Raw genomic sequence first — 16,355 nt, 5'->3', positions numbered from 1 at the left:
GACAAGAATGACATTAAAAGGACTTAAAATTTTTATGTTACACACAAGTCAGTAGGAAACAGTTGGGAATTCCTGGTCTAGCCAGATACGAGAGTGGCATATTCCCAGTGTCTGTTCCAGAGTCATTGGTTCAGTGTCTTCTTCTGGTGGACTAGTTGCTCTATGGAAGGAGACAGCATGAGAAGGCATTAAAGCCTATCAGCTCTGGAGTCTTGGTCGGGTTGGAATGAGGCTCCACAATTTTCTAGCTGGGTGACTTTGGTCCACAGTTACTTAACTTTTTTTTTTCTTTCAGTCTTTTGGCTGTGCTGCACGGCATGTGGGATCTTAGTTCCCCGACCAGAGGTTGAACCTGTGCCCCCTGCATTGGCAGTACAGAGTCTTAACCACTGGACCACCAGGGAAGTCCCCCAGTTACTTAACTTTTTAAAGGCTTAGGGTCTTCCCTTATAAATTAGGGATAATAATAGTACCTAGCTTTCAAAAGTTTTTTGTTTTTTTGAATAAATCTGTAGTAGCAGGTACTGCTCTAAGTACTTTACCACCGTTAGCTCATTTAGTCCTACAACAATTTTGTAAAGTTGGTATTATTGCTATTTTTAATCTTAGCAATGATGGGAAACTGAGGCACAGAGAAATAAGTAACATGTCTGAGCTGCTTAATCAATAGAGCTAACATTCAAATCCAGACAAGCCAGCTCCTGAGTTTGTTCTTAACCCCTGGGCTGGCGGCCAGTCCTGTGAACTAGCGGTGATGATACATGCCAGATGCGTCAAATGCACAGTACCTAACCCAAGTACATGATCAAGTGCTTGGCTTTCTCTGTGAAAGAGAGACAAATTCTAATCTGTGTGGTTTTTTTTTTTTTTTTTAAAGCAAAAAACACTTTAAATTCAATTAAGTTAGTAAGTACCAAATGTCTTCAGGTTTAAATGTTCGGATGTGCTGCAAGAAATTCAGGTATCTCCGGGGACCATGCCTGTCCTTTCCCTATGGAACGTCTAAGAGCTGGAAGTAATTTAGACACCTTAAGCTCCAGGGCCTCTTATTTTAAGATGAGGAAACTGAGTCAGAAAGAGTATGAAAATAAGATAACAGTTAGTGCTTTGCAGATTATAGATAATGCTTACTTACACTCATTCATCAAAAGGTAGCACTGTTCTCTCAACTCTGTTATTTAATTCATTATAAAGCAAGAAATAGTTTTTTTAAACCTCTGGCTAAATTTGCTTCTTGGAGTTTTGAACGTAATTCCCTTGCTCTCTTGATTCTTTCTCTGCTTTGCATCCTTGGTTGTCCTCCATTCTCCTTATGTTTTGCACATCTGTGTCCTCATTCTCATCCTCTCTCCTCTTTCTGTCCTTTCCTGCTCAAGATTTTTAAGAGACTGATGGCACTGAATGCTCATAGTTAGTTAATTAGTGTTATGAAGGAGGCTCCCCTTTTTTACCTTTGGATTAAGATTTGATGGGTAGCCCTTAGAAATAAAGGGATCTATCCTCAGAGCGAAGAGGAATTTCCATTACAGCTCTATCAGTAGCCTTCTCTCCCTCACTTCCAAGAAGATACTCTCTGAAAGTTGGAAGTCATTCTATCCTCTCCTCAACCTCACCCCTTCCTGCTCTGATGTAGGTAGGGATCATGCGTAGAGTGTGAGTTTCAGCTTGGCGGGTCTGTTATGAATGTGGTAAAATAGGTAGTATTTTGAGGACATGGACAAGCTAGACTTTATGAGCTGTTACCTAGCCTATAGAGAATCCCAATTCCCAATATTGGTTTAAGTTTTGCACAGTTCTTTATTTCGACATCCAAGAGTAATTGCTTGCAGGAGTTCAGCAAGGTAACTTTCCATGAGTGATATGACTGGAGAAAAACGGGTGTAAGGAAGGAGGGCAGGAGGAAGGACATGATATATCAGAGGCTGGAGATATAGTTCACTTGAATGGGACTTTTGTATGCAGGAGAGAACTTGAGAGAGAACTTGACTTTGGGGAAAATCATCCCAACAGCCAAATTTAAAGCAAGTGAATAATACTGGTTTAAGGCAAACTTAAATTCTTATAGAATCCAGGTTCCCCCGTAAAATTAAATCATGGGTGATTTGAGATGATTGACCCCACATTTACAGAGCTTTATGGCTTCGTTGGTTAACACAGTCTATATTCTCAACAGACAAAAAGAGATTCCAGTTGGCTCAGTGTGAATCAAAAGTCCACTTGTGGTCCAGAAAGCCACGGCTAACAGGAATGGCTACGTAGTTAAAAACGTTGGATAGTTGGGGTGGAAGACAGTTCCAAAAAGTGGAGCATTTTCTTTTTTTTTTTTTTTTTTTTAAATATTGGAGAATCTTCCATTCCAAAGATACATTTTTTGCAACTTTTTTTTTAATTAATTAATTTATTTTTGGCTGTGTTGGGTCTTCGTTTCTGTGCGAGGGCCTTCTCTAGCTGCGGCAAGCGGGGGCCCCTCTTCATTGCGGTGCGCGGGCCTCTCACTATCGTGGCCTCTCTTGTTGCGGAGCACAGGCTCCAGACGCGCAGGCTCAGTAGTTGTGGCTCACGGTCCCAGTTGTTCCGCGGCATGTGGGATCCTCCCAGACCAGGGCTCGAACCCGTGTCCCCTGCACTAGCAGGCAGATTCCCAACCACTGCGCCACCAGGGAAGCCCCCAAAAAGTGGAGCATTTTCATTCAACATTGGACAGGTTTATAGATAAGGGAGCAGTCAGTTGGCGAAGAGGGACTAGTTGTACAAAATGACACAGTAACCCAGGAGCTAAATGAAGGCTAAAGAATCTTCCACTCCACCTTGTAATTGTCATTTCCACTGGTCATCACATTGCAGGCCTTACCCTACTTGACCTTTCTTGATCATCTGGCACAGTTAACCATCCACCACATCCCCCAGGTCATCCTTTGTATATCTGATTAATTTTTCAGGCATTAGCCATAACCTACAACCCAGGTAGATAAGGCTCCATTTCCACTTAAGGCTTTTCTCCTGAACTTTGGATTCCAAATTTCCATTTTCTTCTCATGTATCCGTTCCCAGGTGTCCTGCAGTGACCTCAGATTCCACATATGTAAAACCAACCTCATTAGTCATCACCACCAACTTCCTCCTATTCCTTGTCTTAATTAAAGGTCTACCATTCATACACTCACCCAAACCTGGGTGTCAGCCTTGACTTACCGGCCTCCCTCATCTTCATTCACTTACCTATTCTTCTTAGTTCTCCTCCTAAGTCTCCCTAGGAGAGAGATACCATATCCACTGATATGGTATTGCTATAGATTAAAAAAAAAACTCATTGTCTCTTGTTTGGACAACTACAAACTCCCTGCTGTTAATTTTACTTCCACTATGCAATTTGCAACATGATCTTTATTAAAATCAGGTCTGATGTGTCACTTATTTGCTCACTATACCTTCCATTCCTCACAGAATAATGTTCAAACTTCAATTAGATGGTGAGCCTCTCACCGATAAGAATCATGCTGAACTGATGTTCTGACCTCTGGGAAGCCATGATGGATAGATGAGTGAGTGGACAGACCGACAAATAGAATAATGAGTAGAACTGTGGTGTACCAGGATTTCTGGGCCCTGAAAATCACTGTAGTCTTAGAAGCAGAAGCAGGAGGCTGTGGGGGGATTGGACAGTTTCTGGTTCTACCCTTGTAGAGACTAGAGCTTGAGTGGTTGTGGGATAAGTGGAATAAAAACCTGATCTGAATCCCTGGCTGATACTTTAAGAATGAAAGATAGAAAACTGAGTAGACCTTTGCATTCCTTTCTAGTATTTATTCAAGTTAAGGTTCATGCCCTGAGCATTGATCATCAGGCCTTTGACAAGGGACACTTGGGTTAGGTTAATAAGTAGCAAGAAAATGAACTGGCTCATGGAACACCTAATGACAAAAATGCCTCTATTTCTGGAGAAATCTACGCCCTTTCCATTCAGTCCCAGTTTTAGAATTCTTGCTTGGCTCTTAGTGTTTCTTCTCCCTGAAATATGCTCCCTTTTCTCCCTACAGTTCCAATATCTACCCTTCTTTTACTTCCTCTCCAAGCTCTTTGTCAATCATTTAACCTTATCCTGTCCACCCAGTGGTCATCTGAATTAAATTGTTCTCTGATTAGTTTGTGTGTAGGTTTTATGTCTTTGCCAAGGTTAGGCTGTGTTGTGGTAACTAAAAAACCCCAAACCCCAGTGGCTTTAACACATTAAAGTTTATTTTTCACACATGCACTGTTTGCTTTGGGTTCTTCCCTTCTAAGTAATGGCTTGGGGATCCAAGCTAGTTCCATCTTGTGACTGTGAATTCAACACATGGCTCCTGGGCTTGCTGGTCTTAAGACCTATGGACTGGAACTGAGCAAATCCATTTTTTAACATCAGAAGTCCATTGGTTAAAACTGGTCACATGGCCTCAACTTAATTATATAAGGGGAGCTGGACAAGTAATGGAACCCATGGACTGTTTGGGGAACACTACTGTCTCTGCCACTTTTTATTTTTATTTTATTTTTTTAAAGAGTTTTGCACTGTGAATAACCATCCTCTAATCACCTTTTTTTGTTTTAATGGAAGTTTGTAACATTTTATTTTATTTTATTTTTTTGGCCATGCTGCACAGCTTGTGGGATCTTAGTTCCCCGACCAGTGATCAAACCCGGACCCTCAGCAGTGAACGTGTGGTGTCCTAACCACTGGACCACCAAGGAATTCCCTCTGCCACTTTTTATTTCCTCTTGTAGAGTATATGCTCCTTCACCATAGGGAATGTGTTTCTCATCTTTTGTATCTATCCCTTAGTACCAAGTCCAAAGTCAAGGTGCTTAATCTCAGGTTGTTACTCCTTTTTCCTAAATAGGAATATTTCAACCCAAATACAATTCTTAATAGTGTTGAATGTGGTAAAAATACTAACCGTTAAGCATTTGAAATAGCTCTTCTTTTTTGTGGAAGTTACATCTTCCTTGGATGTTGTCTTCCCTGGGTTCAGAAACCTTTTATAGTTCATGATCTGTATCCCTGAAATTTGTCTAGTCTTCATTCATCCTCAAAATAATAATTACTTGGTAAAAATGCAGTTCCTTTCTGAATGAAGAAATTCATTCTTATTAATATTTGACTATGACAGATTATTACCTCAAGTACATTTCAAGTGTTATAAAAGGTCCTTTAAGGTTTTATATATATATATATTTATAAGACAAACTATGCAACTTGGACACAAGCTTGAAGGTTGGGTGATTAGTTTATGTCTTAACATTTGAGGATTTGCATGGATATAAAGAGCAGGCAATTCCACTCTCTATTTTGCTGAACTTGAGTTGACTTCTTCACATTCACCATGGCAACCTCGGCGATCAACATGTACACGGACTCTGAAGTGTGCTGCCAAAACTTTCCAACCTTAATAATGCATAGGTATGAACTCCATTATGTGAACTCCATTTCTCATCCAGTCACTGCAAAGATGATATAATTCCAGAGTGGCATTTCTTTCTCACAGTACACCACCGTGAAGGTCTAGTCCCAGACTATAACAGTTGGGGGCATTTGAGGTTTTTTCCCTGCTGTAATATATGGCTAAACTCCTCTTGGCCCCTTCTTACCCTGACGTTGATCAATATTATAGCTTGCTTTGCATCCTGTCCTTTTAAACAAAGAAAGTAACATTGGAAGGCAAATATTGCTGGAGCAGATGACTTGGGTTTAATGCATCTTTTCCTTTAGTGGGAGTGCAAGGCTCAGCTGCTCTAATGTTTAACCGAAGCAGATCCCCGTTTGCTTATCTGTTTAATCGCTCTTTTATCTAGGCCAGCTGCAGCTCCTGCTCATGCTGCAGCCACTCCTCATTGGAAGGAAGTTGCCTCAGTACCCTAATGGTTTAAACCTGCAAGATTGTTATCTAGGACCTGCACCCCAAATTGGCATCTGAAATGGCTCTTTTAAAAATACTATTGCAGTATTTTATCATAAGAGATTAACTTTTAGAATATAATTTTATTTCATCCGTCTACCATTAGGCATTTTATCACATGACTTTTACATAAACTGAAGCTTGATCATTGATTTCATAACCAAAAAATGACTTTGGTTCTATTTAGCGCCTTTTATATAAATTAGTTATCTTTTTTAACTTATCAAGACAATTTTATACCCAAGGGTAGTTATTATTCCTTCCATTTAATTATTTGGGTCAGTTTAATGATATATTAATAATTATTAAAGTGAACTGAAAACTATTATATGGTTGAATTCCTGTTAGAGCTCCTGAAAATATTTGAAATCAAAGCCTCTTTCCAAGTATTAGGTTTTTTTTTTTTTTTTCCAAAATATTGCTGTAGATCTGAGTGGTAAACACAGTATTGTGCAACTTCCTCCAAAATTGGATCAGCCCAACTGTCTTTTAGTTTTAATGTTTCATAAAAATAGCATATTAGCCATGATGACAAAAAACCTTCAAAAGCTTTCCTGGTAATTACTTTTCTGTGGCCCCTTTTGAGACAAATGATCTGAATGGGCATTGATTTGTTTAGTCTTAAGAAGTAGAACTTCAAACAAGAGACAAAGCAGATTGTGTAATAATGTATGCATTGAGAGCTGCTTGTATGGGAAAACAAATATAATAGGACTGAAGTTTATGTATAAAAAATTAATGATATGATATGAGTCTAAAGTCTCAGTGAAAATCATTTGTCTTACACAAATATGCCTACTGACCCTGTGCCGGCATTGAAGATGGAGTTATGCTCAGGCTCCAAGCACCTCAGTAACAGCACTTCTCTGAATTACATTGAACCAGTTGGGACATGATGAAAGAACGCAAGGTGTAAACACCTTGAGGGCCTGTGAGTCACCATCTAGAAAGGTTCTTGAAAGGGTAAGAACATTTTATAGTTTGATCAATAGGAGCCTGAGAAATCGGCTGCAGGGTAAAGACAAGTCGAGGATTAAAAACTTTTGGAAACTTGAAGAATTGAATTACTATCCTAAGGAAGTTCCCAGGAGAAAAAGAGAGAGACAGAAAAGAGAGAGAGACCTTTTCATCAGATCTCAACCAGCAAGCTTTCTATTTGGTCAGAATTCAGCCAAACTAAATTTGACGATCATCAGCCCTTATTATTCTAGTCCTGATGCAGCACTGTGACACACAAAGAGTTTTTTAGAGATCCAAGTGCCCGCCAGTATAGTTTTGGGCATATATCAAGAGGAAATGAAGGATGGTGTTGTAGACTTCAAAATCAGAGCAACTTTTCCATAGAATACTTCATCAGAAGAGGTTGTTATTCTATTTTCCCAGCCAGAAAGGAATTTTACTTTGAAAATGTATGAAACAGTGTTGCAGTTGGGTTTTCTGCTCTCTCATCACTGTTAGTTTCACGAAAGTTTTAAGTTGTTGCATCAATGTGGTTATCAGAATTTAGATTGTGTTTGTAAAGGGGCCACTCAATCTGATGGTACTGGCCCCTGGAACAAGTACAAAAGTATAAATAAAGGAGCCTGGCTAAGAATTTCTGAACTCGGAACAGATTCTAAGAGTTATTTCTAGTCCTTTGGCTTTTGCCCTATCCTCAGAATATTTACAGAACCCTGCCATGAAATATGAGGAAATAAAAGCTCAGACTTTCAAGAGCCACTATTTAAGTGCTCTGCCCAGCATAAGCAGATCACAGTGTGAACTGCTCGATGCCAAGTCCATGGAAGAAATGGGCCTCTTTCCTGGGTGGCAGTGGAGAAGGTGGGGGAATGTGGTGGCCGTGAGGACGGGGAGTAGTGGCAAGGAAAGGATAAGCCCCAGTTAAGGACTCATGTCCTCAGAGTTGGAGTTGCATCCAGCACAAAGCCCATTTCCCATTTTCCTATCTGGGTTGCACAGAGGAGGCTTTGTGAAGAGCAGGTACATCCAATAAGAATTATGAGGAAAGCTGAGTTGCTTGATGAGATGCAAAGAAAGAAAGCAGAAGACAACAGCCAGTGGGAGAAATGAAGGAGAGAGTGTTGGATAAGGTGGTCAGCCGAGTCCAGTTTATCCCTCACTTTGCCAGTCCCATTCATGCCTCTTGTGTTCCGTGGTCAGTGCTCACTCATGCCGGGAGCTGGCCGGCTTGCACTAAGCAACAACATAAGAAGGGCCTGTAAATGAGGGGCTTCTGTTCCCAGATCTGTTTTCTGGGTAAAGAGGTGCAAGTATCTGCATAGCTAGATCATCACCTTAGATACCATCGTTTCCTCTTCCTGAGGAAACCCAGAGCGCTCCTGGAACGCGGTGTGCCAACTGCTGCCACGTGGGCTATCATAGGTTTTAGGCCAAAAATAAAATACATTTAAAGCATATTATAACAGACCTACTTCACCAGGACATAAAAACACTTCTCTGCAGAGTCAGGAAAAAAAATACTTCTGAATTAAAATTAAGGTGCACACTCATTTTTTTTTTTTAATTTAATTTATTTATTTATTTATTTATGGCTGTGTTGGGTCTTCGCCTCTGTGCGAGGGCTTTCTCTAGTTGCGGCAAGCGGGGGCCACTCTTCATCGCAGTGCGCGGGCCTCTCACTATCGCGGCCTCTCTTGTTGCGGAGCACAGGCTCCAGACGCGCAGGCTAAGTAGTTGTGGCTCACGGGCCTAGTTGCTCCGCGGCATGTGGGATCTTCCCAGACCAGGGCTCGAACCCGTGTCCCCTGCATTGGCAGGCAGATTCTCAACCACTGCGCCACCAGGGAAGCCCCAGACTCATTTTTAAACACTGACCATGAAAGATCTGAGGTTTTCCCATTTTAGAGGTCATCTGGAAATATCAAAGCTTTCCTCAATCTCCTTGGATGGACAACTTAAACTTCCCTCCTGTTTGGTGCTTCTTGTAGATTGTGATTCCCAGTTCAGGCTCTTTCTCTAACTCACAGTAGAAGAAGAAAGTAGTGTAGGGCTTTTCTGGCATATAGGTCTTTCTGGTCAAACCAGTGAAACAGGTATCACAACTGTTTTGTTTGGAACCCAAGTTCACCTAACCTGGGTTCTAAGTCTGGGCACAGTATCCAGCAGAATGGTACTTTCATAGACTCTCTCCCCAATCCAGTTCTCTTAGACAGTCTTTCTTCTGAAACTTTGCATATTTCTAGCAGAGAGGGAAAGGGAAATACCTTTCTGTCCTTTGTAAAGGCCAACTTCAGACCTGGTAAAAATGACTTCATAGAAGGCAGTTATGTATGAAAGTTAGTATGTTAGGGTTGAAATTGACAAAGAAACACAGGCTTTGCTTTTCTCCAGAAAGGTGACTTTTTGCTCATGCGTCTTCAGTTCCACTAATCAGGAATAGTCCTTTAAAAAACAAAAAGCCCCAAAACCTCCTGTTCCGTGCCCCGGGCAGTCTTCCTGTGTCAAGCAATCTGTGACAGCTAGTAAGGTGTTCTGGTACTTTTCCCCTGGAACTCTGGTTGTGAGGCTTCTTGGAACCTCTATAAGAGGTTCATTTAGGCTGACAGAGCTGCCCTTTCTCTCCTGATATTCCCATCAGTGTCTTCTCTTCTCAGATCCTTCTTCAGAGGATCATTCTGGTTGAGAAAAGTATAGGCATAGGCGCAAAATTATGAGGTGTTTTCCTTCACAATCTGGAGAAATTATAACATGCATAGGTGCTCCTGGATATGGGGAAAGGAAGCAAAATATTACCCACCAGCTTTTTTCCACATGCAGTGTGTGCCTTTCCTTTCAGAGATACCCTTTGCCCTCTGCCATGTTACTTACTTGAAGATCTCAGGGCCTTCCTAGCTGTTAGTCATTTTCAGGAACTGAAATGTAATGGAGATCGTTGTTTCTATTTATAGACAGATACACTGAGATGAAAGGAAAATGAGCATTAGAATGGAATCCTGTCCTTTTTTTAAATTTCCATCTTTAAATCAAACTGTATTCCCCCCAAATTAAAACTAAAAGCAATAGCCCCTTAATGGCAGAAAAATTCATGTGCAAATTGTATGTGTTAAGTTTGCAATTGTTATAGTCAATGTACTACGTTTGTAAATTATTTGTGTTTAATTCTTAAAACTGGGTGTGTTGAAAGAAAGGTTCCCACCTAGCTTTCTCTTTTGCACATAAACTTAGTGCAAGTCCCTGTTTCAAGGAGCTTTATGTGGTTGGATTGAAATTGCTTAATAAACAATTGAAAAAGTTAAGCATAACCTAGAAGTCATTTAGTACTATGAGTCACTTTCCTGACAAGCCAATAAGGCAAGAGAACCCGGTTGCAAAACAATTACTAGCCCTGCCTGAGGGACCCTGGAAATATATTACAGATATGTTAGGAAAACAAAGCAGTAGTGTTTTACCACGCTGCAGAGAACAAGTTAAGGTTTCTAACCAAACAAAATAACTGACAATGCCAATTTTTACATTTGTTTCAGAACAAGGGACGCTCAAACCATCCGAGGTAAGGTTAACGTTTATTTTTTTTGTATAACTTTTGCATTTCAAATTGTTTGCTAACTTAAGCAGGCTCGAACTCCTAGAATGTTAAATGTGCCTTTTAAAATGGATAGAAACAGAGCTAGAGTGAGCAATCAAGTGCTTGTGAGTGAAATGCACAGGGTAAATCAGAGGAATTTTCAGATACCATCTGAAGATCTTAGGTAGAGGAAAAATGTGAATATTTCATCTAAGAATGTGTGTGAGATGGACATTTCAGAGTCTTAGGTACTCACTTATTCAGGTAAATTTCAAATAAATATTGTAGCAATGCTGGGGCATTAATATGGGGGTACCTTTCCCTAGTTCCCAGCTACAGAATTCCACAAACCCTGAGGCTTATAAAACTTAATACATAACGAAATCAACATAAAGTCACTTTTATAAAATTTATAGATCAAATAAATGATGCACTACATCGCTTTCAGTCTCTCAACTGTAAGTTCAAGCAGACTTCCTGCCTCGTTATACCATCTAAAGTTGTTCCTGCAAATGTGTTTTCCTATTTGTTACTTTAATGTTTTAATTAAAATTTAAAAGTAATTAAAAATAAAAACTTAATGCATCTGAAGGCATTCTCTTGGAATGAATCTCTTTGATCCTGCTAGGACAGAAGGAAGGGTGGCCCTCATCCCAGGAAGTCAGTAGACCTGTCTGCTATCATGAAACATTGTCACTGCCCAACATTCGCTAGTACTAAAAAGTTCTAAGGTTCTTTATCTAAGGATGTGGTTACGTGTTTCTGCCAGTTTTCCGTTTGAGCACAAATGTGATTCATATCATGTCTTATTGATGAAATCAAAATCTGATAACATTTCCTTTTGATTTCACACACAGTCTGAGGTCTAATGGCTTAGAAGTACGAGATCCCTGTCACTTCTCAGAATAAAGCTCTTTTAAGAAAATATGAAAGAATGAAAAATATAGCAGATTACAGGCAACCAGTACCTTGGCCGTCAACCAAAAATAATACATTTCTTACCTGACCTCCCAAAAAAATCATAGCAAAGAAAATTAAAATGTAAAATGTCTGTGATTAGTTATATGAACCAGAAATATAGTAATCTGAGAATTTCAGAATAAAAGAATGACAAAAAGCATTCTATGTCAAATTATTTTAGCACATGGCAATTATATCTCATTAAGAGTAGTATAGTATTAGTACATTTTTAATAGGCTGGCATTTATATAGTTGGTAAAAATAATGAAAAGTATAGCAAGATGTCAAACAAGAGGTAACTGTTTTTACTTTTTTGCATAAGCATATAATTTGTACATACAGGGTATCAAGAATGTGATGTGAGGAAATTCACATGCACCCTTTAAGTGTTATCAGTTGACTATATTTTAGACTTTAGAATCTAGCTCAAGGAATGCATAACAGGATATTTAAAAAATAGGTGATGCGAGTTCTGCTAGGGCTAAAATAAATTAACATAAACTTTTTGTTAGTGTTTAGTCAATAGGTAAGATTTTTCATCAGGACTGTAAGGATTCTTCCAGCAGTGTCAATGAAGATCTTGGAAAGTAGCCTTCTTTCTCTTACTCTCACAATGTTATTAGATAATTGAGACAGATTGACTCGTAGAGCTTTGAACTTTAACTCAATATTACTTTACCTTTACCCTCTTAGATAAAGGTATACATGTATTCCCCCACCCCCGCCCCGGGCAAGATGATTTCACTTGATTTTATTTAAGCAATGAGAAATGGGCGTATTTACAGACAGAAAGTGTGCTAATAAGAAGTGGTTAATAATTTTCACACTGATACAAAATAATGATACAAAATAATTCTCTGCAGGCATTTTATACTCTTAAAAATTGCACGTAAGCCTATTCTGAAAGGAATTAATTTTCACATTGATTTTTTAAAATACAGCATCAGTATTTTAGTGACTTGCTTCAGTGACTTGCTTAACTTACGATTATACAAAGTGTAATTTTTATTTAATGTGTGCTTCTGCTAATAATCTCTACTTTGGATGGATAATTATAGTAAAATCTTATACTGACCAACCTACTTGGAAACTTTAGCTTAGCATAAGGGAGAAGTATAGCAAAAGAATGTTAAGAAACATCTTTCACTCCATACCTCCCCACCAAGACTTTGTGGAAGGTATATTCACTTTCTGAGGCAGATGCTTATATGATGTTTAGGAGTCTTCCCAGAAGTACCAATGAAGACCTTTTGTAAGCTCTGTGATTTTTTCCCCCCTCTCTTGGAGGTCTTCTTTTTCTCCATGTACCAATTCGTAGTCCTCTTCTGTTCCCCTTTCAATGGCCATGATTGTGAATTTTTAATTTCACACTTCATTCTCAAGGTAGGTCAGTTCTCAATAGCCACAGGATCCCCCTGGGCCTCCCTAACCTGGGATGTTCATCTTGCATCCCATTCTGGAGTGGACCTTCAGAAGCCACTTCTAGCTCCAGGAAGCAAGGTTATCGTCACATATCTATTTAATATATATCCACTTCAAATCTATTCCTTAACGTAGGTTTTTCTGCTTTTAAAATAGGTAGAGGAACCAAAGCCAGTTTCATATAGCAAATGAAACTTTGCTCGTTGTGTTGGTAAAATCAACAGAGAGAATTAGGTTTCTCCTAAATGAGGCAAGAAGGGAGATTCTTGGACGATAAAGGCATTTCTTTTAGAGAAAGACAAGATAATAGGTAATGAAGCAAGAAATAAAATTAGGTTGGTTGGTTGTCCCCACCCGCCCATTCCCCACTTCTCGGTAGATCAAAGAAGTTGAGAATGTGCTGAAGACTGATTGTCCGATCTCATGGGGCTGTAACTGAGAGCTCCCAGGGGTGGCAACTGGATGTGCCCTCCTCTCCCTGCTAGGGACAGCGTCTTGTCCAGCTCTATCCCAGGCTTTTGAGAATATAGGTAGGGGAGAGGAGCATGCTGGGTAAGATATGATAGAATGACAGTTGAAATTTGCACTTTAAAATTGTTTAAATATGTTCTGCTAAACGTTTCCAAATTTTTTACAATATAAAATACTTTTTAGGTGCTTTTAAGGTATAATAAATCTCAAGCTCTCCAATGTACTTGGTCTAAGTAGCTTCTCTCTTTTTTAAAATGCACCAGATCATAGTTTGTTCCACCACCTACTCTTCCTGTAGAAAAGTTTGTTTTCAGGGTCACTGATTTGCAATGACTTTCAGGAGGAAAAACCTAAAATATAAATAGTAGGGGAATACTTTAGTAGCAAAATTTTTCATTTACCTGCATTTAAACATTCAAAATGTCATTAAATGAATAATAATGACAATGATATCAATAATAATAATAAGCTATCACTTAATAATCCTCACTATGTGTCAGGAACTGTTCCAAGCATTTAACATAAATTAACTCATTTAACTCTCACCACAAATGCTATGAAATAGGTGCTATTATTATCCCCATTTTATAGATGAAAAAACAGGCATGGAGACTTTAACTAATTTGCTCCCAATCAAACAGGTGTCAAGTGACAAGGAGGGTCTGAATTTGAATTTACGCAGTCAGATTATAGAATCCATACTCTTAATAATTGCACCATGTTCCCTAATTTAATCCTAACTTCAGGGTCATATAGAGTTGCTCTTGAACTGAAATGCTCTTTTTCACTTTCTAAGTTAATAGTTTTTAAATAGTACTAGTTTAGGGCTAGTAGGAATAAGACCCAAAGTTTGAATTCTTTCTTGCCTTCCAAGCACTTTGATAGTAAGAGGAGTTAGAGTAGTAGAAAAACAGCTTCTGCTGTACATTAAGAAGGTGGAGGAAAATGCAGGAGGTAAATAGCCACAAGACATCCATCATTATATATTTTCCTGTTGAAAATATTGTCATTTATGTAGAGAGCTCCAAAAATTTTATAAAATTTTAGACAGAAAAGATTTTTTTTTAGAAAGCAGTTTTCTTCCAAGTTACTGGATATGAACCTATAACTCATCGTGCTTCCCCGTTTTGTGCTTGGCTGTTAAGAAGCCCAGTGTGGTATTTTCTTCTCCTCACTCACAACGCTCTCTTTATACTAGGGGTTTTTTTTTTTCAGTACAGCCATCCACCTTGTTCAGTATAGCTTCAGTGCTGATTTAATGATCATATTAGGCCTTCACAAATCCATTTTAAAAGTAGTTGGGTTAAAAAGAAAATTTATATTTTTAATAATTCTCCAATTTGCTTTTACCTGAGAACCCTGACATCTGCTTTGAGGCCCATTTAACTTATGAATAAAAACAACAGGAAGAACCCTAAGAAAAACCCATGGCTAATGTGTGCTTGGCAAAGCCAAGTCTGCTCTGAATGAAACCAAGTCTCCACACACAGGCACAAACCCCAACACATGTAGAAAGAAAATTGCTTTTGTGAATATCTGAATTATATGGTAGTTATAGACTGAGCATTTCATCCAGTTATATAACAAAAAGTGAAAATCAAGTTCTTATTAATTAGTCAGATTACCATAGTTATTAGGTAGGAATGAATTTAATGCTTGTGAAATCGAATGTGTAAACAGGCATTTTCAAAGATTTAAAATCTCTTTTGTTTTGCATCTTATCTATAATTTTTGTAATGCACAATTTTTCTTATGGATTCCTTTTCTATAATAAGAATTTACTTTCATGGTTCACAAGCTGCATGGCTATTTTGTTTCTTAAAATATTCAGATATCACTGATCCATAATTAAAACACCATTCTCTCTCTTTTCTTTTTTAAGATGTTAGCTATGAGTTTTTCTTTTTTTTTTTAATTAATTAATTAATTTATTTATTTTTGGCTGTGTTGAGTCTTCGTTTCTGTGCGAGGGCTTTCTCTAGTTGCGGCAAGCGGGGGCCACTCTTCATCGCAGTGCGTGGGCCTCTCACTATCATGGCCTCTCTTGTTGCGGAGCACAGGCTCCAGACGTTCAGGCTCAGTAGTTGTGGCTCACGGGCCTAGTTGCTCCACGGCATGTGGGATCTTCCCAGACCAGGACTCAAACCCGTGTCCCCTGCATTAGCAGGCAGATTCTCAACCACTGCACCACCAGGGAAGCCCTAAAACACCATTCTCGTTTAAGTGTTTGCTAAAATCAGAGCTTGAGATCTTTGTTTGGAGGTTGTATACTTTCTCCAGTCCCTGGTCTGTCAGGCCTCAAAAATAGCTGCGTTAGAGTTTTGGAGATCAAAACTCTTTGTTGGGAGCATTTTCTAAGCAAAAATGACTGCCTGGGCTTTGTTTTCATAATTCCTATAGTCATTATGACTTAAAAAAAAATGAGTCATAATCCCCAGAGATGGTGAATGAAAAGATATTTATTTCCCATAGTGTTATATCAATGATTTATCAAATGCAGTGTTGTTCAAGTAGAAGACTTATTAGAGAAAAAAAAATTATAAAAAGAAACCTTGGAACCAAGTGTTTCGATCAAATTTAGTCATACTTTAAAAAAAAAACTTTTTTGGAGTGTAGTTGATTTACAGTGTTGTGTTAGTTTCTGCTGTACAGCAAAGTGAATCAGTTATACATATACACACATCCACTCTTTTTTACATTCTTTTCCCATGCAAGTCATTACAGAGTATTAAGCAGAGTTCCCTGTGCTATACAATAGGTCCTTGCTGGTTATCTATTTTAAATGTCGTAGTGTTAAATGGAAAAAGTGCAACATTCACTGGACTTCCAAAGTGTCACAAAATAATACAATTTGATAACACGAAATCTTTGTTGTTCTTTGTTTTACCTTTCTGCACAGAAACGGACCAATGGACTCCGAAGAACCCCCAGACAGGTGGATCCAGGTGTGTGATTAAACATCTATAATCATTTTTTCAGTTAAGTGATTATGAAAGTATATGGGAATTGCTGTAGAAAGTCAGACAGATTGTTGGCCTCTGTTC

General features: G+C 38.8%; 1 protein-coding gene across 4 annotated transcripts in view; it reads left to right on the top strand.

The window, feature by feature from the left end:
* Positions 1–16,355, top strand: part of VAV3 (vav guanine nucleotide exchange factor 3) — a 389,664-nt gene that overhangs the window by 249,830 nt on the left and 123,479 nt on the right. For all 4 annotated transcript variants that reach the window (XM_036863586.1, XM_036863581.1, XM_036863570.1 and 1 more), the window contains exons 18-19: positions 10,418–10,443; positions 16,211–16,256. In XM_036863586.1, the coding sequence (XP_036719481.1) occupies positions 10,418–10,443; positions 16,211–16,256 (72 nt within the window). The remainder of the gene's footprint in view (positions 1–10,417; positions 10,444–16,210; positions 16,257–16,355) is intronic.

The sequence above is a fragment of the Balaenoptera musculus genome, chromosome 1 (genome assembly GCF_009873245.2).
Source record: "Balaenoptera musculus isolate JJ_BM4_2016_0621 chromosome 1, mBalMus1.pri.v3, whole genome shotgun sequence".
Taxonomy (NCBI): domain Eukaryota; kingdom Metazoa; phylum Chordata; class Mammalia; order Artiodactyla; family Balaenopteridae; genus Balaenoptera; species Balaenoptera musculus.
The sequence above is the reverse complement of the archived record's forward strand: the minus strand, read 5'-3'. Positions and strand labels throughout refer to the sequence as shown.